The 16,391-nt window shown below is 36.2% G+C and overlaps 2 protein-coding genes across 2 annotated transcripts; one reads left to right on the forward strand and one right to left on the reverse strand.

The window, feature by feature from the left end:
* The first annotated feature begins 3,105 nt into the window (after positions 1 to 3,105).
* On the forward strand, positions 3,106 to 5,147 carry im:7150988 (Golgi-associated plant pathogenesis-related protein 1). Its single transcript, XM_043257615.1, has 5 exons — positions 3,106 to 3,201; positions 3,300 to 3,321; positions 3,985 to 4,194; positions 4,583 to 4,660; positions 4,800 to 5,147. Exons 2-5 carry the CDS (start codon positions 3,315 to 3,317, stop codon positions 4,955 to 4,957), a joined length of 453 nt encoding a protein of 150 aa, XP_043113550.1. The 5' UTR covers positions 3,106 to 3,201; positions 3,300 to 3,314; the 3' UTR covers positions 4,958 to 5,147.
* Positions 5,148 to 10,457: 5,310 nt separating this feature from the next.
* Positions 10,458 to 14,537, reverse strand: trim35-27 (tripartite motif containing 35-27). Its single transcript, XM_043257733.1, has 6 exons — positions 13,045 to 14,537; positions 12,777 to 12,872; positions 12,463 to 12,693; positions 12,166 to 12,188; positions 11,970 to 12,088; positions 10,458 to 11,249 (listed from the first exon to the last, which is right to left on the reverse strand). Exons 1-6 carry the CDS (start codon positions 13,447 to 13,449, stop codon positions 10,666 to 10,668), a joined length of 1,458 nt encoding a protein of 485 aa, XP_043113668.1. The 5' UTR covers positions 13,450 to 14,537; the 3' UTR covers positions 10,458 to 10,665.
* Positions 14,538 to 16,391: the final 1,854 nt, after the last annotated feature.

The raw sequence follows: 16,391 nt of genomic DNA on the forward strand, positions 1-16,391 counted from the left end.
CTTCTGGTGCCAGGTCAGACAGATATCCAAAAAATATCTCAGATCAGAAAGTGTTGCACACTTAACATGAAAATATCAGCATATGCTTCATGACTGTTGTGAGAACTATTTAAAAAAAAAACGAAAACAGAAAATCTAAATATTTTTTAAAATTTAATACAGTAGTAGCCTACTTAAAATTGGTTAAAAAATTACTTTTCCAATTTTTTATTTGTATCAATAGATTTCATTTTCAATACATATTTTAAAGGCTGTTTTCTCATATTTCTCCACTTCAGTAGTACTTACACACATCAAACTTTTTTCCCATTTTATATATATATATATATATATATATATTTTTATATATATTTTTTCTGAACAATAGAGCGGCAAAACGAGACACCTGAAATTCCCTCTGTAAAAATATTGTCTCAAATATGTTAAGATTTTTATTCTGGAAATTAGTGCTTATTTCATTAAATAATGACTACTTTGCATAGTTAAACTTAATATTAACAAAAATGTGTAATACAAAAAAATGTTTGGAATTATCAATGTAATAAATCTCCTAGGTAAGTAAGCTGATAACTAACAAATTTTTTACCTTATTCACCTGTAGTGTCTCGACTTAACGTAATGAACATGGTGTCAGACTTGCGGATTATTGTGTATTAATCAGTTCTTGGACTCTTATTCTCACGGCACCCATTCACTGCAGAAGATCCGTAGGTAAATGACGTAATGCTAAATTTCTCCAAATCTGTTCTGATGAAGAACAGACCTCTATATCTTGGATAGCCCAAGGATGAGTACCGTTTTAGCCAATTTTTTACATTTTGGTTTAAACTATCGCTTTACTGCAAACATTTGCTCGTACGGTTTTCACAATAGTATGTACTCACATCTGTTGAAACACTAAATGCAGAAAGAGGTCATTATGACAAAAAAGCATGCTACAGAGAGCCCTTTTTGATCAGGCAGTAATGTAATGCACTCTGACCCCAAAGGAATGGCACGCTGTTGTAAAATGGTAAATAACTTGGTAAATAGTTGTCCTCAAAGAAAACAGCAAAGGAGAACCATTTACAAGAATGCTGCGTGTTGCACATTGCATCAGTAAAGTGGTTTTAGTTGTTTTTGACTGTGTGGGGCTTCCGTTCCACCAACTGCAGAGAGAAAGGTACCATGTTATTTGACAGTTCTCAAATAACAAACATTTCCTTGAACACCTGCTCTGTAATCAGAGGTTTGTTGCAAAACAACACTTTTTTCCAGGGCATGCATACCAAGACATGTTACTGAGTATTTAGTCTGGAATATCTGAATGCGTTGGGGTTTCTTTTATTGCATGTTAGTAAGAACGAACACCGTTTTCTCTAAATGTTTCCATTCTCTAATTATTAAACGAACTGTCCAGCCAAAAATAAAAATGCACTCAGCCTTAGGCCTTTCAATATTTAGATGGAGTTTGTTTCTTTGTGGGAACAGATTTGAAGAAATACTTCATTTTATCACCAATGGATTCTCTGAATGGGTGCCGTTAGAACGAGAAACACGTGAACAGCATAGAAATAATCCACAAGTAATCCACGCTTACTGTAGCACTAGAATTGACATCTTGGCAAGCTACAGGTTGCATGTTTGTAAGAAACAAATAACATTTTCAAGATTTGTCTTGTTGAGCTAAAATATCTTCTATCTATATTATCCCTGGAAAAAGTCATCTTATCTCATCTGAAGTAAAACATGCACGGATCAAGCGTGTGTTTACAAGCAAAAACCGTTCTTACAAATATGTGAGCGGATTTTATTGGGAGAGGACAACAGAGGATGAACATTTTCGCTGGAGGAAGCTTTATAGATTATTTATTCGTATTTTAAAGTGGATGGATTGGAGTGTAATGTTTTTACCAGCTGTTTAGATTCTCATTCCGACGGCACCCATCCGCTGCAGATCATCCACTGTGAAATGGATCACGCAGGGACTTAAAGCAGAAACACTTGCTATCTCCTCAACAGCGATAATAATGTTTTTTGGTTTGGTTCGTTTTTCATGTATCTGCATGTTTCTGGTCTAGCTCGTTTGCTCATCCAAACTACATAAATAACTACTTTTTTGTTTTTATCTTTTCTTCACAGACAGTGTTGATATCTGTACGCGTCTACCTGAAACTCATGCAGCTCACGATCTTATAATGATCAGAAATACCTCACCCATATCCCCGCAAACCAGTCCGTGTACTTCTTATTCAGTGTTCCTCGGAAGGAAGTTAATCATGTTTCAAAGACCATGTGGAAATATTTGATATCTTTGTTTCTGTTCCTTATTACATATTTACTTTTTTTTTTTTTTTATTCTGTCAAGTTGAAACTCTATGTAAGAAGTTAAAAGTTCTTTCCTCACGCCTCCCAAACAGAAATGATATCTGCCACCTAATGAGTTTCTCGTGTCTTTTGAGCACTTGCCTGTTTTACTAGGAGCGACTTGTAAAGCCACTCGCGCGACCGGAATGCCTTTTATCCACCCGCTACTTTTCTAACAAGCAATTAACTGCAGACGAATGTGATCTTAAAACCCAAATACTAAAACACCCAATGTGGAAATGATTTGTTTCTATGTGAGTAAGCTGCATGAACCGGTATATCTTTCTGTGATATTTAATCTCGCAATCAAATGAAATTATATTTAAATGATTATGGCTGTAGGACTATTATCACCCCCTTACCTTCTTATAAATTTCACTAAAATGAAGTACACCAAAACCAAACACTGGATAACTGATAAAATGATTATTAATGCATCTACATATGGGCGTTAATTGATAAAACAATTATTAATGCAGTTATTAATGCTATCAGTAGAGCATGAAGCTATTTCTGATAAAGGCATAGGATCATATATAACGTTTAGATTAAAAGTGCGTAAGTTGCTCTGGACAAATGCATGAATGTAACTCTAAATCTAAAAGTAAAATTACATGAATGTCTAGTTTGATACTGATTAAACTACTACAAAGGCTTCCAGGTAATCAAACTTTACTTTCACTCCTCAACAAGCCGGACCAGTTTCCCCCTTACATTAAATGAAAGAGATGGAGATGAGGAATGTCTCTGGAGGTGAAGGCGGAGATAAAGCCCATGGTATATATATTGCACATCTTCTGTGTGCGGAGCGCAAAGCACCTTCTGAAGACCACGTCCTCACAGCTCTAAGAGAAGGTAACATGGAGCGACGAAGAGCCGCACACATGTTATAAAATGAAAATGTTTGCTATGATGTGATTGTCAATAATAGCAATTTTCTTTGTTACTTACAGCGTACTTTGGAAGCAATGGCAGGTGAGTCACATGCTTATGTTAAATACGTATTAGTTTCAAACAGAAATTTTAATATTGAATTTTTCAATAATAAATTGATAAATTATACTCCGCGTAGATCTTTATTCAGTCATCTTTGGTTTTAAAAGACCCTTAATATTCAGTAACGCTCTCATATTTGACTACACTGACAGTATTGGATGACAACAGGACTAAACCGAGCTGGACAATTAAGCTGCCTTATAACTGAATTTAATATGATTTATGTTCCTTTATTCTGAAACAGCTGCAATAGTGCTGAGCCGAACAGCATACCTGCCTTTCATCAGAGCTGTTTATTGGTTGGTCTATAATTTAGCTTGCACTATTATTTAGCTAACCCGAATCGGTCGAATAATGATACTATTCGCTTCTGCAGAGCTGCTTTAAAGTTGAATGAATGAATGATGAATAGTGAACCTGCAACTTTGCACATAAACTAAAGGGAATAAAAAATGTGAACATTATTACAGCTTTCCGTCGTGTGATTCGTCCGTAATTGAAGAACTTCCGCAATGCTTTACTGTTACTGTGAAGCTGCTGATACAATCTGTATTGCATACAGCACTGTGGTGTGACTTCATTTGATCTCCTGTAAGATTTAGTCTATGAATAAAAGTCTGCTGTTCGTACGATTCTCCACAGACGCTAACTTTAAAAAGGAGTTCCTGGAGGCCCATAACCAGTACAGGAAGCAGCATCAAGCCCCGGAGCTGACGTACAGCGCCGAGCTGTGCAGCGCTGCTCAGACCTGGGCAGATCACCTGCTGAGCATAAAGTCACTGGGCCACAGTGACACGGAAAATGGGGAGAATGTGTTTTATTCCTTCAGTTCCGCCAAAAAGACTCCCAAAGGTAAAATCTGCAGCTTGGTAGTTATGTAAAACATTTTAAAAATTGATGCAGAGTGAGAAGGTATAGACTCTGCGAGTTTCAATGCGCTATATGTGCTTCTTATTTTCAGAACGATATTCTGAAAATTGAAGAACAGACGAAGAGCTCGTTTGCAAAAACAGATAACTTTTATCGTGCATTCCAGTTAATCCCAATCAAACTGCAGTTATTAAAAAAATATATATAAAAAAATACAGCTAATTAAAAAAAAATGATAACATAATAATAAGCTGTGTGTTTTTGCAAATGAACTCTTCAAATTATTCAGCTGTTTATTTGACTAATTATCATATCATGAATGGTATATAAAGCTTCTGTAATAAGATTTTTATTGTTATGTATGGTTTAGGGAACGAGGCTGTGGACAGCTGGTACAGTGAGATCAAGGACTATAAATTTAGCTCACCAGGACATCAGCAAAATACAGGTAATAATCATTTTAATTTGAATAAATAACATTACAAAGATGCAATACATTGTTCAGACATTGACTTTTCTTATTGGCTTACTCTAATTCTGTCTAGTCAAATATAGCTTATAATTATTTATATTTTCTATACTTGCAGGGCATTTCACCCAGGTTGTGTGGAAATCATCCACCGAGCTCGGAGTAGGCCTGGCTACTGATGGAAACAAGGTTTTTGTTGTTGGTCAATACAAACCTGCCGGAAATATAACCAATGATGGTTACTATGACAAAAATGTCCTACCTAAATCTAAGTAATGATGGCTTTCTTTTTCTTATTGGATTTGTTTATTGCTTAAAGTAAACATTTATGATTTAGCAGATGCTTTTAATTCGAAGTGACTTACAGTACGTCACCATAACCGCTTTAAATGGGAAGGACAGTCATGTAATACATTGTGATCAAATCCTGCATATGCTAATAAAATAATGGATCATTGCATCATAAGCAAATGTGTTTTTTTTTTACTAAAACTGACATTATGACTGAACATTATGAGCACAACACAATGAAATTGTACAAAGTTGAAACTGAAACAAATGAAAAGAAGCAACAGTCTCTCCTATGAAGATTCAAAGGCAAGGTGGAAATTGTCTTGGGTTGGAATCTTATTTGATGCAAAAGATTTACATATATATATATATATAAAATAAATAAATTATATTTCTGAAAGCATTCTTTGTTTAAGCCATTTTTCACATCTGCCTAAAACTTTTTTTATTTATATATATATATATATATATATATATATATATATATATATATATATATATATATATATATATATATATATACATACACAATTTTGCACAGTATATTACACTTTTCTAGATATGCTAGAAGTTATGTAGTAAATTGTGTATATATATGTATATGTATATGTATGTAAATAAAAGTTTTAGGCAGATGTGAAAAATGGCGTAAACAAAGAATGCTTTCAGAAATATAATTTATTTATTTAATTTTGTCAATTTACAAAATGCTAAGTGAGCGAACAAAAGAAAAATCTAAATAAAATCAATATTTCGAAACAGCATCAATATATCGAAACAGCATCAATTCTTATAGGTAAACTTGCACAAAGTCAGGGATTTTGTAGGATTATAGTCAGGTGTATGATCAACCAATTATACTAAACAGGTGCTAATAATCAATGTCACTTGTAGGTTGAAACCCAGTCATGAACTGGAACAGAGACAGTTTGCGTAGGAGGAGGCTTAAAACTGGGTGAGGAACAGACAAACTCTGCTCCAGGTGAGGTTTTGAAAGACAGTTTCATGTCATGGCAAGATTGAGCACAGCAACAAGACACGAGGTAGTTATACTGCATAAACAAGTCTCTCCCAGACAAAGATTTCAAAGCAGACTGGGGTTTCAAGATGTGCTGTTCAAGCTCTTTTGAAGAAGCACAAAGAAACGGGTAACGCTGAGGATCGTAGAAGCAGTGGTTGGCCAAAGAAACTTAGTGCAGCAGATGAAAGACACATCAAGCTTATTACGCTTTAAAATCAGAAGACCTTGAAGAGTAATAAGTTCCTCTGACGTAGGAACAAGGCCAAGCTACTCAAGTATACACAAAAACATAGGAACTGGGGTGCAGAAAATGGCAGCAGGTGCTCTGGACTGATGAGTCAAAAACATACAGCCAAAGTCATTAAGACCAGACCTATCTTCAGTGTTTAGAAGAACGAGAAGTACTGGAAGTGATGGCATGGCCCCCACAGATTATACGAAGAGACAGAAGGATGTGAGAAAGTCTACAGAAGATCTGTGGTTCTCCAAGATATTTGAGTTCCTTCAAAAATTCTGTGCAAGTGTACCTAGAAATATTGTTGTTTTGAAGGTCACACCAAATATTGATTTGATTAAGATTTCTCTTTTGTTCATTCACTGCATTTGTTCATTCATGAAAATAAATGTTTAACACTTTCATTTTTTAAAGCATTCTTTGTTTACAGCATTTTTTAACACCTGCCAAATCTTTCATACAGTACTGTGTGTGTATATAAATATAGTCCAATCCGAATATGAAATAAGATCAGGCTTTTGAGGACTTTTCATCTCTCAGTTATGATTATTGCATTACATGGTTTGTTACTAGCCCTGCTAAAGACAACAACAACAAAAACAATAGAAGCCCAATAGAAACCATTACAGAAATTCTAATGGTTTCCATTAAAATACCATTCTGAACCATTAACCTTTACCAGTAAAATATTACAAAAGTCCTGTTTGTAGTGTGTTTTGGCAACTTTTCCAATAGAATCCATTACATACCAGTAAAATTTACTTTGCATTTAACTGTAGTCCTATTAACACATTACTGGAAAATAGAGAACATTTTAGAATACATTTTAAAACAAAGCATTTTGGCTCAGTTTGGGTCTTGAATAAAAGAAGCAGTTTCTAGTTAATGAAGTTGTCAGGTGAGATCACTAGAGGGAGGCAGAGACATATATTTCCGTGAAGGGCGCCGTAATGTGTTTCAAGAAAAACACAACATTTCCAAGAAATGTTACACCACCAGAACTGAGACTGTTACTATATATATATATATATATATATATATATATATATATATATATATATATATAACAAACTTGCAGAAAACAATTTACTACATTGCCTTCTCTTGTCACACTGATAGTGTATTATTATTTTTATTATTATTAAGATTATCAATAGGAAAATAGGCTTATTAGCCTAGATATGTGTACATAGGAATTTGTAACAGTCTATAACTTGTCTGAAAAGACTGCCTTTTCCCACCCTTTTGCAAACCTCCAGTCTCTGCTCCAAACACCAGCATTTACAAAATGTAGACATGAGGTAAATACAAAATGTATTTTGCTGTGCAGATAACTAAACTAATTTTAATGTATGTTACTCAATGAACTAAGACCACGTGTCTGTCGTGATGAACGAGCCAGAGACTGAGAAGTCGCAGCGTAGCCTGATTGAAATTTGTGCATGGGTGAATTAAAGCTTATATATTGCTATATAATTTGTAAAGCAAAATCAATAATTCCTATTTGAAAACCTCCAAACCTGTACACCGAAAATATACTGTTTTGCGCGCTACAGTAAAAATAATTTTTGTTCTAATCAGCAGATGATACATTTGTACCTAACAGCATTTTGAAAACGGCGTATTCGTGTTCAGCTCTGTTTTATGCGAAATATTTATTTTCGAGCCAAAAGAATTAGTTTACACACCTACTTGTGTAATCAAACTATTCAAATCGGTTCAAAAATACAAGCGGCCGTCTGGGAATGTTACAGGATTGGTAAAAATGAATTTTAAAGTATTGCCGTTCTATTGGAAATCCCAGAAATACCCGTTCTGTGGGTCCCGTTTTGCATAGTGCTTAAACATTTACAGCTATATTTCGAACGCCTCACATTGTCAGTACTCTCGCTTTGAATATTTCTGTGAGCGGTGGTTCAGAGGAATGCCTCTCTGGCATTTATGTCCGTCCCGTCAGAGGAAATCGATTAGAGACCTTCGCAGGTGCTGAGACGACATGTCAGGAGTCATGCTCTAATTACTGTCATTGTAGACACCGTTGAGTGCCGTGCGCCATAATATAAAGAAGCTGAATACCAAAGAAGAGCCAGCGAATGAATGCTCGGTGACCTTGACTATTATGCATGTTTGAATATGTATAGCTGAAACCACAAAGCAGACTTCGCAGTTAAGATCACACGAATCAGAAAACCCCAGGGCATTTATAATAAAAAGAAGAATCCAGCGCATGCAAATCTGACACCGATGGGATTATTGTAACATTTGTGCATTTTCTTACTCGCAGCATATATCTATTTCTGTCTATCTCCCATCTTTTGCTATTAGAATACTTAATATGTGCCAATAGCATTATTAACCTTTCAAAAGCTGTCACTGTCACCTTTTCAAAAGGTACACTTTTGTATATATTAGATTCAAATATACACTTTACATGATAATACGTACCTTTAAGGTACCAAAATGAATCAAACGCGTACCTTTTGAAAAGGTACCGCCCCGGTGACAGCTTTTGTACCTACTCTGTCATTTCTAAAGCATCTTTAAAATGATCAACATGAAAAAAAAGTCCTCAGCACACAATCCTCTACATTCTTTCTGTCAAATGATTTGTAGTCTATACTATTTTTTGTTGCGGTAAAAAGCCTTTTAGTGTCATTCTAAATTTGTCAATTTTCAGGTCAGTAAAACACACTGCAGAGCTTAACTTACTGAGACACATATTACTGCAAATAAAGTGCAATGACTGATCTTAGTAGTCTTTTACACTGCTATTAAATCTTGTTTATTTCAAGCTATCAAAACTTCATATTTTTGTTCTTTTCCTCCGACTTTTTTATTATCAAATATAAGCATTTGCAACAAATTTTGGCTTCTGAACAAAACTTTTATATATAATGTTTAGATATACTTTTCCTATTTCATATGACAGACTTTAATTATGAATGTACTTTGAATAATTTAGCATTTAATTTGAAACAATAATATTATTGCTTTAAACTTGCTTAACTGCTAAATTAATTACGCAAAACAGTTTTTTTTTTTTCAAATATGTCTCAAACGTAAACGACGTAAACGGACTAAACATTCAGCTGATAAATATAAAAATTAAACATGCATTAATTAGATATTTTAACAATAATTATATACCAATATATTGTTTATTTGTCAAATTTTGTTTTTTATTTTTTTTCCATAATGTTGTTATAGTTTCCTTATCTCACAGCTAACAAATCTCACTAGTAAGATGCAGCACAGCAAATAAATCATCATGATTTTGTGTCTCTAAACAATATCCTGGTGGCAAGGCTTCATAATTCCATAACTGCACTGGACATCCAAGATTGCTTATTTCACGACATTCAACTTATATTTATAAATGCAGAATTAAGAAGAAAGAGCTAAACGAGTGCTCTTTGACACAGAGCTATGAATGCAATGTGTTTTTTTGTGGAAAGGGTCTTCATAATTACAGGCATAGATCATATGTCGCAATTCACAGCAGGATTGTTTGTCACGCTAACCAACCCCCTCCAACCCCCAACACACACCAGTATAAACAATACAAATAAAAAACATTACAGTATAAATGTCTAAAATAATAATATTTAAAAGCCAAACGTGAAAATCCTACATTACATATCAATTCCTGAGTGCTGCCTTATGATTGTATGTGTGTGTGTGTGTGTGTGTGTGTGTGTGTGTGTGTGTGTGTGTGTGTGTGTGTGTGTGTGTGTGTGTGTGTGTGTGTGTGTGTGTGTGTGTGTGTGTGTGTGTGTGTGTGTGTGTGTGTGTGTGTGTGTGTGTGTGTGTGTGTGTATGTATGTATGTGTGTGTGTGTGTGTGTGTGTGTGTGTGTGTGTGTGTGTGTGTGTGTGTGTGTGTGTGTGTGTGTGTGTGTGTGTGTGTGTGTGTGTATGTATGTATGTGTGTGTGTGTGTGTGTGTGTGTATGTATGTGTGTGTGTGTGTGTGTGTGTGTGTGTGTGTGTGTGTGTGTGTGTATGTGTATGTATGTGTGTGTGTGTGTGTGTGTGTGTGTGTGTGTGTGTTTATGCACTGCAAAAAAATGCTTTGTCTTGTTTCCAGTCAAAATATCTAGAAATTCTTAAGTAAAGAATGATAATAAAAAAAAACCTTTCAGAAAAAAACAGCTAAAATACTTAAATCAAGAATGTAAGTCAAGTAAAACTTATAAGCAATTTAGTTTTACTCATTTCTACTTTTTTTCTTTTTAAACAAGGCTATAAATTTTACTTTTTTTGTGCGTGTGTGTTTGTGTGTGTACTGTGTTTACTCATCCCAGCAGATTTCACAGTAATGTCTTTTGAATATATAACCCACTCAAGTGCTGCCCGTCACAGCAGTGTTCACAGTGATGTCTTTTCACAGTAATGCAATGCAACAAAGTCTTTCATTCAAATTTTTCGTTAATTTTCTCTTATTCGTTTTCTCTATTTTTCCTGTTAAGGCAGAAAGTCTCTGCACCTCCAGTCCTTCCTGGAGCCATCTCCGCCGGTAAGATCCTCAGAGCTTGAGACGGACACACGTTACAGAAGTACGGAAACACTCTCTCGCTGAAGGTGTGTGTGAATGTGTGGAGGTGCGTGTCGGTGAGAGGACTGAAGAAGGACACTCGTCCTCCGTCCCAGTCCAGCTGGACCCTGACGCGCTGGATCTTCTGCTTCAGAGTGAGCGGCGTGAGAAACTCCCCTGAAAGACCTTGCCCGTATGTGCCATTGAGAAAGCCGAGGCGCCACAGACCGGAACTGGGCAGACCGTCTCCAGTCCGGATGGCAGACTCTGAAATCACTCCTAAGGCCCAGGTGGTGTTGTCACCGACCTCCACGTCCCAGTAGTGAGTCCCGGAGCTGAAGCCCTCAGAGCCCAGGACGCTCGTATAGCCCTCGCGTCTGTCTGAGGAACCCAGGGCCTGTGGACTCCACTGACCAAAACTCACATCGCTCAGATTGTCTGAGAGATGCAGGCATGGGTGAGCGGTGTTGGGGTCGAGGACGACAGGAACTACAGATAGAAGAGGATGTCATGGCATACACTTTTCACCTAAATGCATTTGGGTTACTATATGCAGTCAGTATTAATCTTTTCCCGAAAGAGGGGTTTTGTAGTGATGCAATGGAAGAACCATTGTTGGTTTCTCAGACCCTTTTTGTGAACAGTTTTGTGTTTCTACCGTGGGGGAAAACGGTAAAATAAAAAAGGTAACTGCCATGGAACGAAATGGTTTCAGGATTGCTGATTTCAGAATTGAAGATGTCAATTCAGATGTGCGAGATACAAAATCTGAATTGTGAGATATGAATTTGAGGAGAAAAAAAAATATTATTATTAAATATTCAAAATTACAATTATTAAAAGTCACAATTACCTATTATTTTGAAACCCAAAAAAAAATTAAGATGTAAATATAATATGGTGACTTTTTTTTTAATTATGAGATATAAAATCTGAATTCTGAAAAAAAGTTTATCTTTACTTGTAAGAATTCTGAGAGGAAAAAAAGGGTCAGATACATAAATTCTGAATTACATGCAAAAAAGTCCTAATACCATTTTTTTTTTTCAATTTTTATCCTATGGCAGAAATGGGATTCCATATAAAATAACCATATCATTTTTTTTCTCAGTGCGTATGATATTTAAAAAAAAAAAAACCTTTTGTTAAATGGAAAGATTTCATGTATATTAACGGTTCTTCGTGGATCCGTATATTCATGAGACTCACTGTATTGAGCAGCAGCCTTCATTTTCTGCCACACGCTGAACTTCAGGTTTCCCAGGTGCTTTGCCACATTGATCAGCACTTCTGGGAGCTTCTCTGGACAGGGACTGGAGCGCTGAGTGCTAGAAGAACATCTTCAGTCAGTACTCGACCTCACAACCAAAACACACAGGGTTCAAAACAGAGAAATCCCCCTTACCTTTCGGGTGGGCCTTTGTACTTCTTTAATTGGGTTTACATGCAAATGATAAAGAGAAATTGCAATTAAAAACAAATCATAAAAGTTAAGAAATGAATCAGCATTAGAATGAATAATAACAATGCTGTCTTTATTGTGCATTTCATTACATAACTAAATCATTAACATTTTACTTAATTCAAAATCAATAAATACATGTTTACATATATTACATTTCTAAAATGTATACATGTAATATATAACAATAACAATTATTTTGGATCCTGGTTTGCAAAAATGATAAATAACTGGCCGTACCAGCAGGAATGAGATGTTGTCTGTCTCGATCTCTTCCTCAGTGATCCTAATCTTTTCTACCAGAGATGAGAGTTCACTGTTAATCCTCATCATCTGCTCCTCTAACAGCTTCCTCTTCTGCTCCTCTTCCTCCTTCAGAGCAGTCATCCTGGCCGCCTCTTCATCACGCAAAAACCGACGGAGCTGCTCAAACTCCCTCTTCATCTGAGCCTCTGTTTTCTCAGCTTGATTCTGTGGCACATAACAAAGAATTACAAAGATAAGAGTTGATTGTTACTCATTCGACACGAAGGTTACTCGACTGTTGGTTTTACCTTAATGTGTTTCACTTGTTGATTACAGATGAACTTCTCTAACTTTAATAGTTTGTGCTTCTCTTGCAAAGGCTTTATTCCTGTTTTGAGCACCTCCTGAAAAGAAAAAAATATATGTATAAAATGTTCAGGGTTTGCGTTAAACTGCACTGTACTTAAAAAGCTTGATGATTGCAAATGAAGTACAAAATCGTTTCTCCTTTATGCTCATAGCATCTCTTAAACTAAAACTAAAACGTATAAGTTTTTTTAAAAAAAGCAGCTGTACCTTGAGAGCCACCGCAGCTTCATCCACAGGTCTGAATGTGTGTTTAACATGCTTGTGATCCTTCACACACGCGCCGCACGCGAGACGCTGGTCCTCCACGCAGAAGAGCTGAAGCTTCTCTCCATGAGCACTGCAGAGGAGCTCGGTCTCCGCCGACGCAGTCCTGCGTCTCTCCTGCAGGAAGATCTCACACAGGTTCTTCAAAGCTCGGTTGCACGGGGGACGGTCCATGCAGAAGTCTGTCCGGCACACGGGGCATATCTGAGAGCCGCTGAGCTCCCAGTACTGATCCAGACAGGCCCAGCAAAAGCTATGAGAACACAGCAGGAGGACGGGATCTCTGAAGACGTCACGGCAAACAGGGCACAGAAGGTTCTCCTCAAACTGAGACGGCCGGGTTGCCATTTCGTAGCGCTTTATCTGGTGAGAACTTGCTTTTCTGTTCACTGGAGTGTGGAGGAGAGATTCAAATACAGCTGAGCTGTGATGTCACCTTGTAAAAAAACGAGTTATGCCAGTGTTTAAGGTTTCCGAAGAATGGCTGAATGTGTCTGTGTCTGTGTCTGCGCACGGCTGCGCTGTTTTTGTCTTTCCTTGGAAAGATGGACATCAAAGATTCCAAAGAATTTGTGATCTGCTTCCTTTTTCGATCTCTTGTTTGGGATTCGGTGGAATGGCAGACGAATCAGAACCTTTTCCTGGTTACTTTGCTGGCTTCGTTTTTAAAAATCACAATCGTTTTTTCATTTATAAAAATCACCAAACGATGAAAAGACTTTATTAGTTCTTGGTTAGTCTCGGTCTGTGTGATTCACGAGTTGATGCTGTAAACAGTGTCATTTGATGCCTGAGGGGAAACCGGAAACAGGTGACAAAAAGGGCAGATAATGCAATAGATCTCCTTGTATTATGACTGTACATGACAGTAACAAGTGTGTGTGTGTGTGTGTGTGGAGGGGGCGGACTGATGTAACAGGAGCTTATATGCAAATGTATCTAGAATATTACACTTGTTGTTCACCGCATGAAAAATGCAGTATAATATTTAATTGTGTGTGTATGTCTATAGCCTCAGGTTGCTGTCACATTGTAAATCACTTTGAACAAACATCTGAAAAATGATTACTTTCAAACTGAATGTAATCAGAACAGTATATTACATGATAATATGTGATAATATGTGCTGACCCTCATGCTTTAAATACTGAAAATATCAAAGAAAGCGTGAAAACTAATTCACATGAAAGCAGATATATTCACTGCTCTTACATCCACAAAGAAAGCCAAACAAACCAAAAACGTAAAAATTTAAATGACATAATTTTGGTGTTAGTGTTAACTCATTTCATAGCATTAATTGATCTGTGTGGCATTAGTTTTTTTAAATGTCTGAAGAAGTTCTCATGTTTCGGGAAAACATTTTTTTTTTTAAGAATTGCACCAAAACTCCTTTAGCTTAAGCAATGCAATAAAATCAAAAATCTGTGATTTGTTAATTTTGTTTAACTTTTTTCGAACAAAAGTACAAATAAAACATTTACAAAAAAGTTTTCCCTGACCAAATCATAAATCATAAAACTTGTAAAAAACACTTGTAAAATGTAAAAAAACAAATTGGTACAGTAGCCAAAAAAAGGTTATAGTGAAAAGTTATAAAAATATCATGAAAGCATTCAGAGAATGTGAAGGGCAAGGCAAGAATTCCTAAGTGAATGTGTGTCCTCAGGTGGCACTGCATAGGAAACCATCAAGTTTTTATTTCCATATATATATATATATATATATATATATATATATATATATATATATATATATATATATATATATATATATGATACAATGATATATGATATATAAATATTATATATGATATATAAATAAAGATGTACAGCTAAAAATAACTAGGAATGACACCAGAATTAAGAGGGTTTAACTCCACTGGAGGGAGCCATTGCATTGGCAACTGACTGACTTGTTTTGAAGAGCGTTCTCATTTAGGCATTTTCCATCTGAATGGATGAACTCCGTGTATGTCAGGACCAAACATTTATATTTGAAGAAGTTCCAGAGCATAAAAAGAACCTTGAGGCGTTGCTAATAACATAATTACTCTGGAATTTCTACAAATATTAAATATTAAGCATGCACCGTGTTGCGTATACTTCAGGACCTCCTAAACCGCTCTCGTGAAATGGGTGCATCATCTACTGATGTGATGTAAAAGAAACCAATTATCAGTGACATTTAACCTCCGGGGCGTGAAAGCACTGGCAGAGGAAACAGGAAACAGATGTAATTAGCGGCACTCCAGAGAGCCCTGTGTTCTTTCGGCCCGTTGTAAGAACGACAGCACTGATGCTTCCCTGAACTTGAAAGCTGTTTCCTATCGATTAACATGCCTGTCACTCCTGCGTGCGAGCTGAAAAAAGAAGTGCTGTTTTATTTGTGTCCGGGTGCTAGCCAGAACTTTGAGTGCGCTACATAAAGTCTTGTGTTCACAACAAGCTTTTTCTGGTTGCCAACCGAGTCCACGAGATTGTCATGTATACCTACCAGTCACAGTTTCTGTTTCTACCACTGGTATCGAAAGCATTCACGTTCATTACTCGGGTAGAAGTGTAGATACTAGAGTTTAAAGAACTTCTGTAGAAACTGGAGTATCAACTTTTTACTTAAGTTAAAGTAATGGCTTCAAAGTAGCCATTTTTGTGAATCCAGACCCAGCATTCTTAAGAATAAAATGCATTTACAGCTGCTATTTCTTTCCATTTAAATAGTCAAAAAATAAGAATAAGAACTTAAATAAAATAGTATTTTATATATTATTCATGTTTTTTGGTTTTTAAAAGCAAGTTCAGGATTGTCCCTGTTTTGAAATTATTTACGATTGTGACTCGATTTAGAAAGTTGAGACAATAGGGGTGTAATGATTCGCGTATCGTAGGATTCTTCATAGTGATAGTTCCTGCATTAGTTTGTTTTTCATCTCATGGTGAAGCCAGGTTCTTTAACAGTACACATGCTGTAAACTGTTAGAGACTGTTCTGCCCTGAAAATGACACAACACTGAGGCCGCGCGCTTCACTGAATCCCATCATTACAGTGTGAACAGGTGCTGACGGGGAAGAGAAGGACACGACTTCATCCAACAAGCTGTTCCAGACACGCGTGCTGCTGAAGAAAGCAGCAGTATTTGAAAGACAGTGATTTGAACAAATCCTTACGTATTGAGCCTAACTATTAAACTCTGACAGATCGTTTGGAACGCATGCGCTATGAGCGTGAGGAAATCTTAAATAGAAGCAAAATCCTAAAAATAAATAGATAAAACTGTGTTTTGCATTTTT

The sequence above is a fragment of the Puntigrus tetrazona genome, chromosome 14 (assembly GCF_018831695.1).
Source record: "Puntigrus tetrazona isolate hp1 chromosome 14, ASM1883169v1, whole genome shotgun sequence".
In the NCBI taxonomy this organism is placed as follows: Eukaryota; Metazoa; Chordata; class Actinopteri; order Cypriniformes; family Cyprinidae; genus Puntigrus; species Puntigrus tetrazona.

Excerpts from the sequence above, each read along its gene's own strand:
- im:7150988 (XM_043257615.1), top strand. Across the intron at positions 4,195-4,582 it reads CGCCAAAAAGACTCCCAAAG|GGAACGAGGCTGTGGACAGC; the intron begins GTAAAATCTGCA and ends TGTATGGTTTAG. Across the intron at positions 4,661-4,799 it reads AGGACATCAGCAAAATACAG|GGCATTTCACCCAGGTTGTG; the intron begins GTAATAATCATT and ends CTATACTTGCAG.
- trim35-27 (XM_043257733.1), bottom strand. The coding sequence starts at position 13,449 with ATGGCAACCCGGCCGTCTCAGTTTGAGGAGAACCTTCTGTGCCCTGTT. Across the intron at positions 12,873-13,044 it reads AAGCTGCGGTGGCTCTCAAG|GAGGTGCTCAAAACAGGAAT; the intron begins GTACAGCTGCTT and ends TTTTCTTTTCAG. Across the intron at positions 12,694-12,776 it reads AACAAGTGAAACACATTAAG|AATCAAGCTGAGAAAACAGA; the intron begins GTAAAACCAACA and ends TATGTGCCACAG.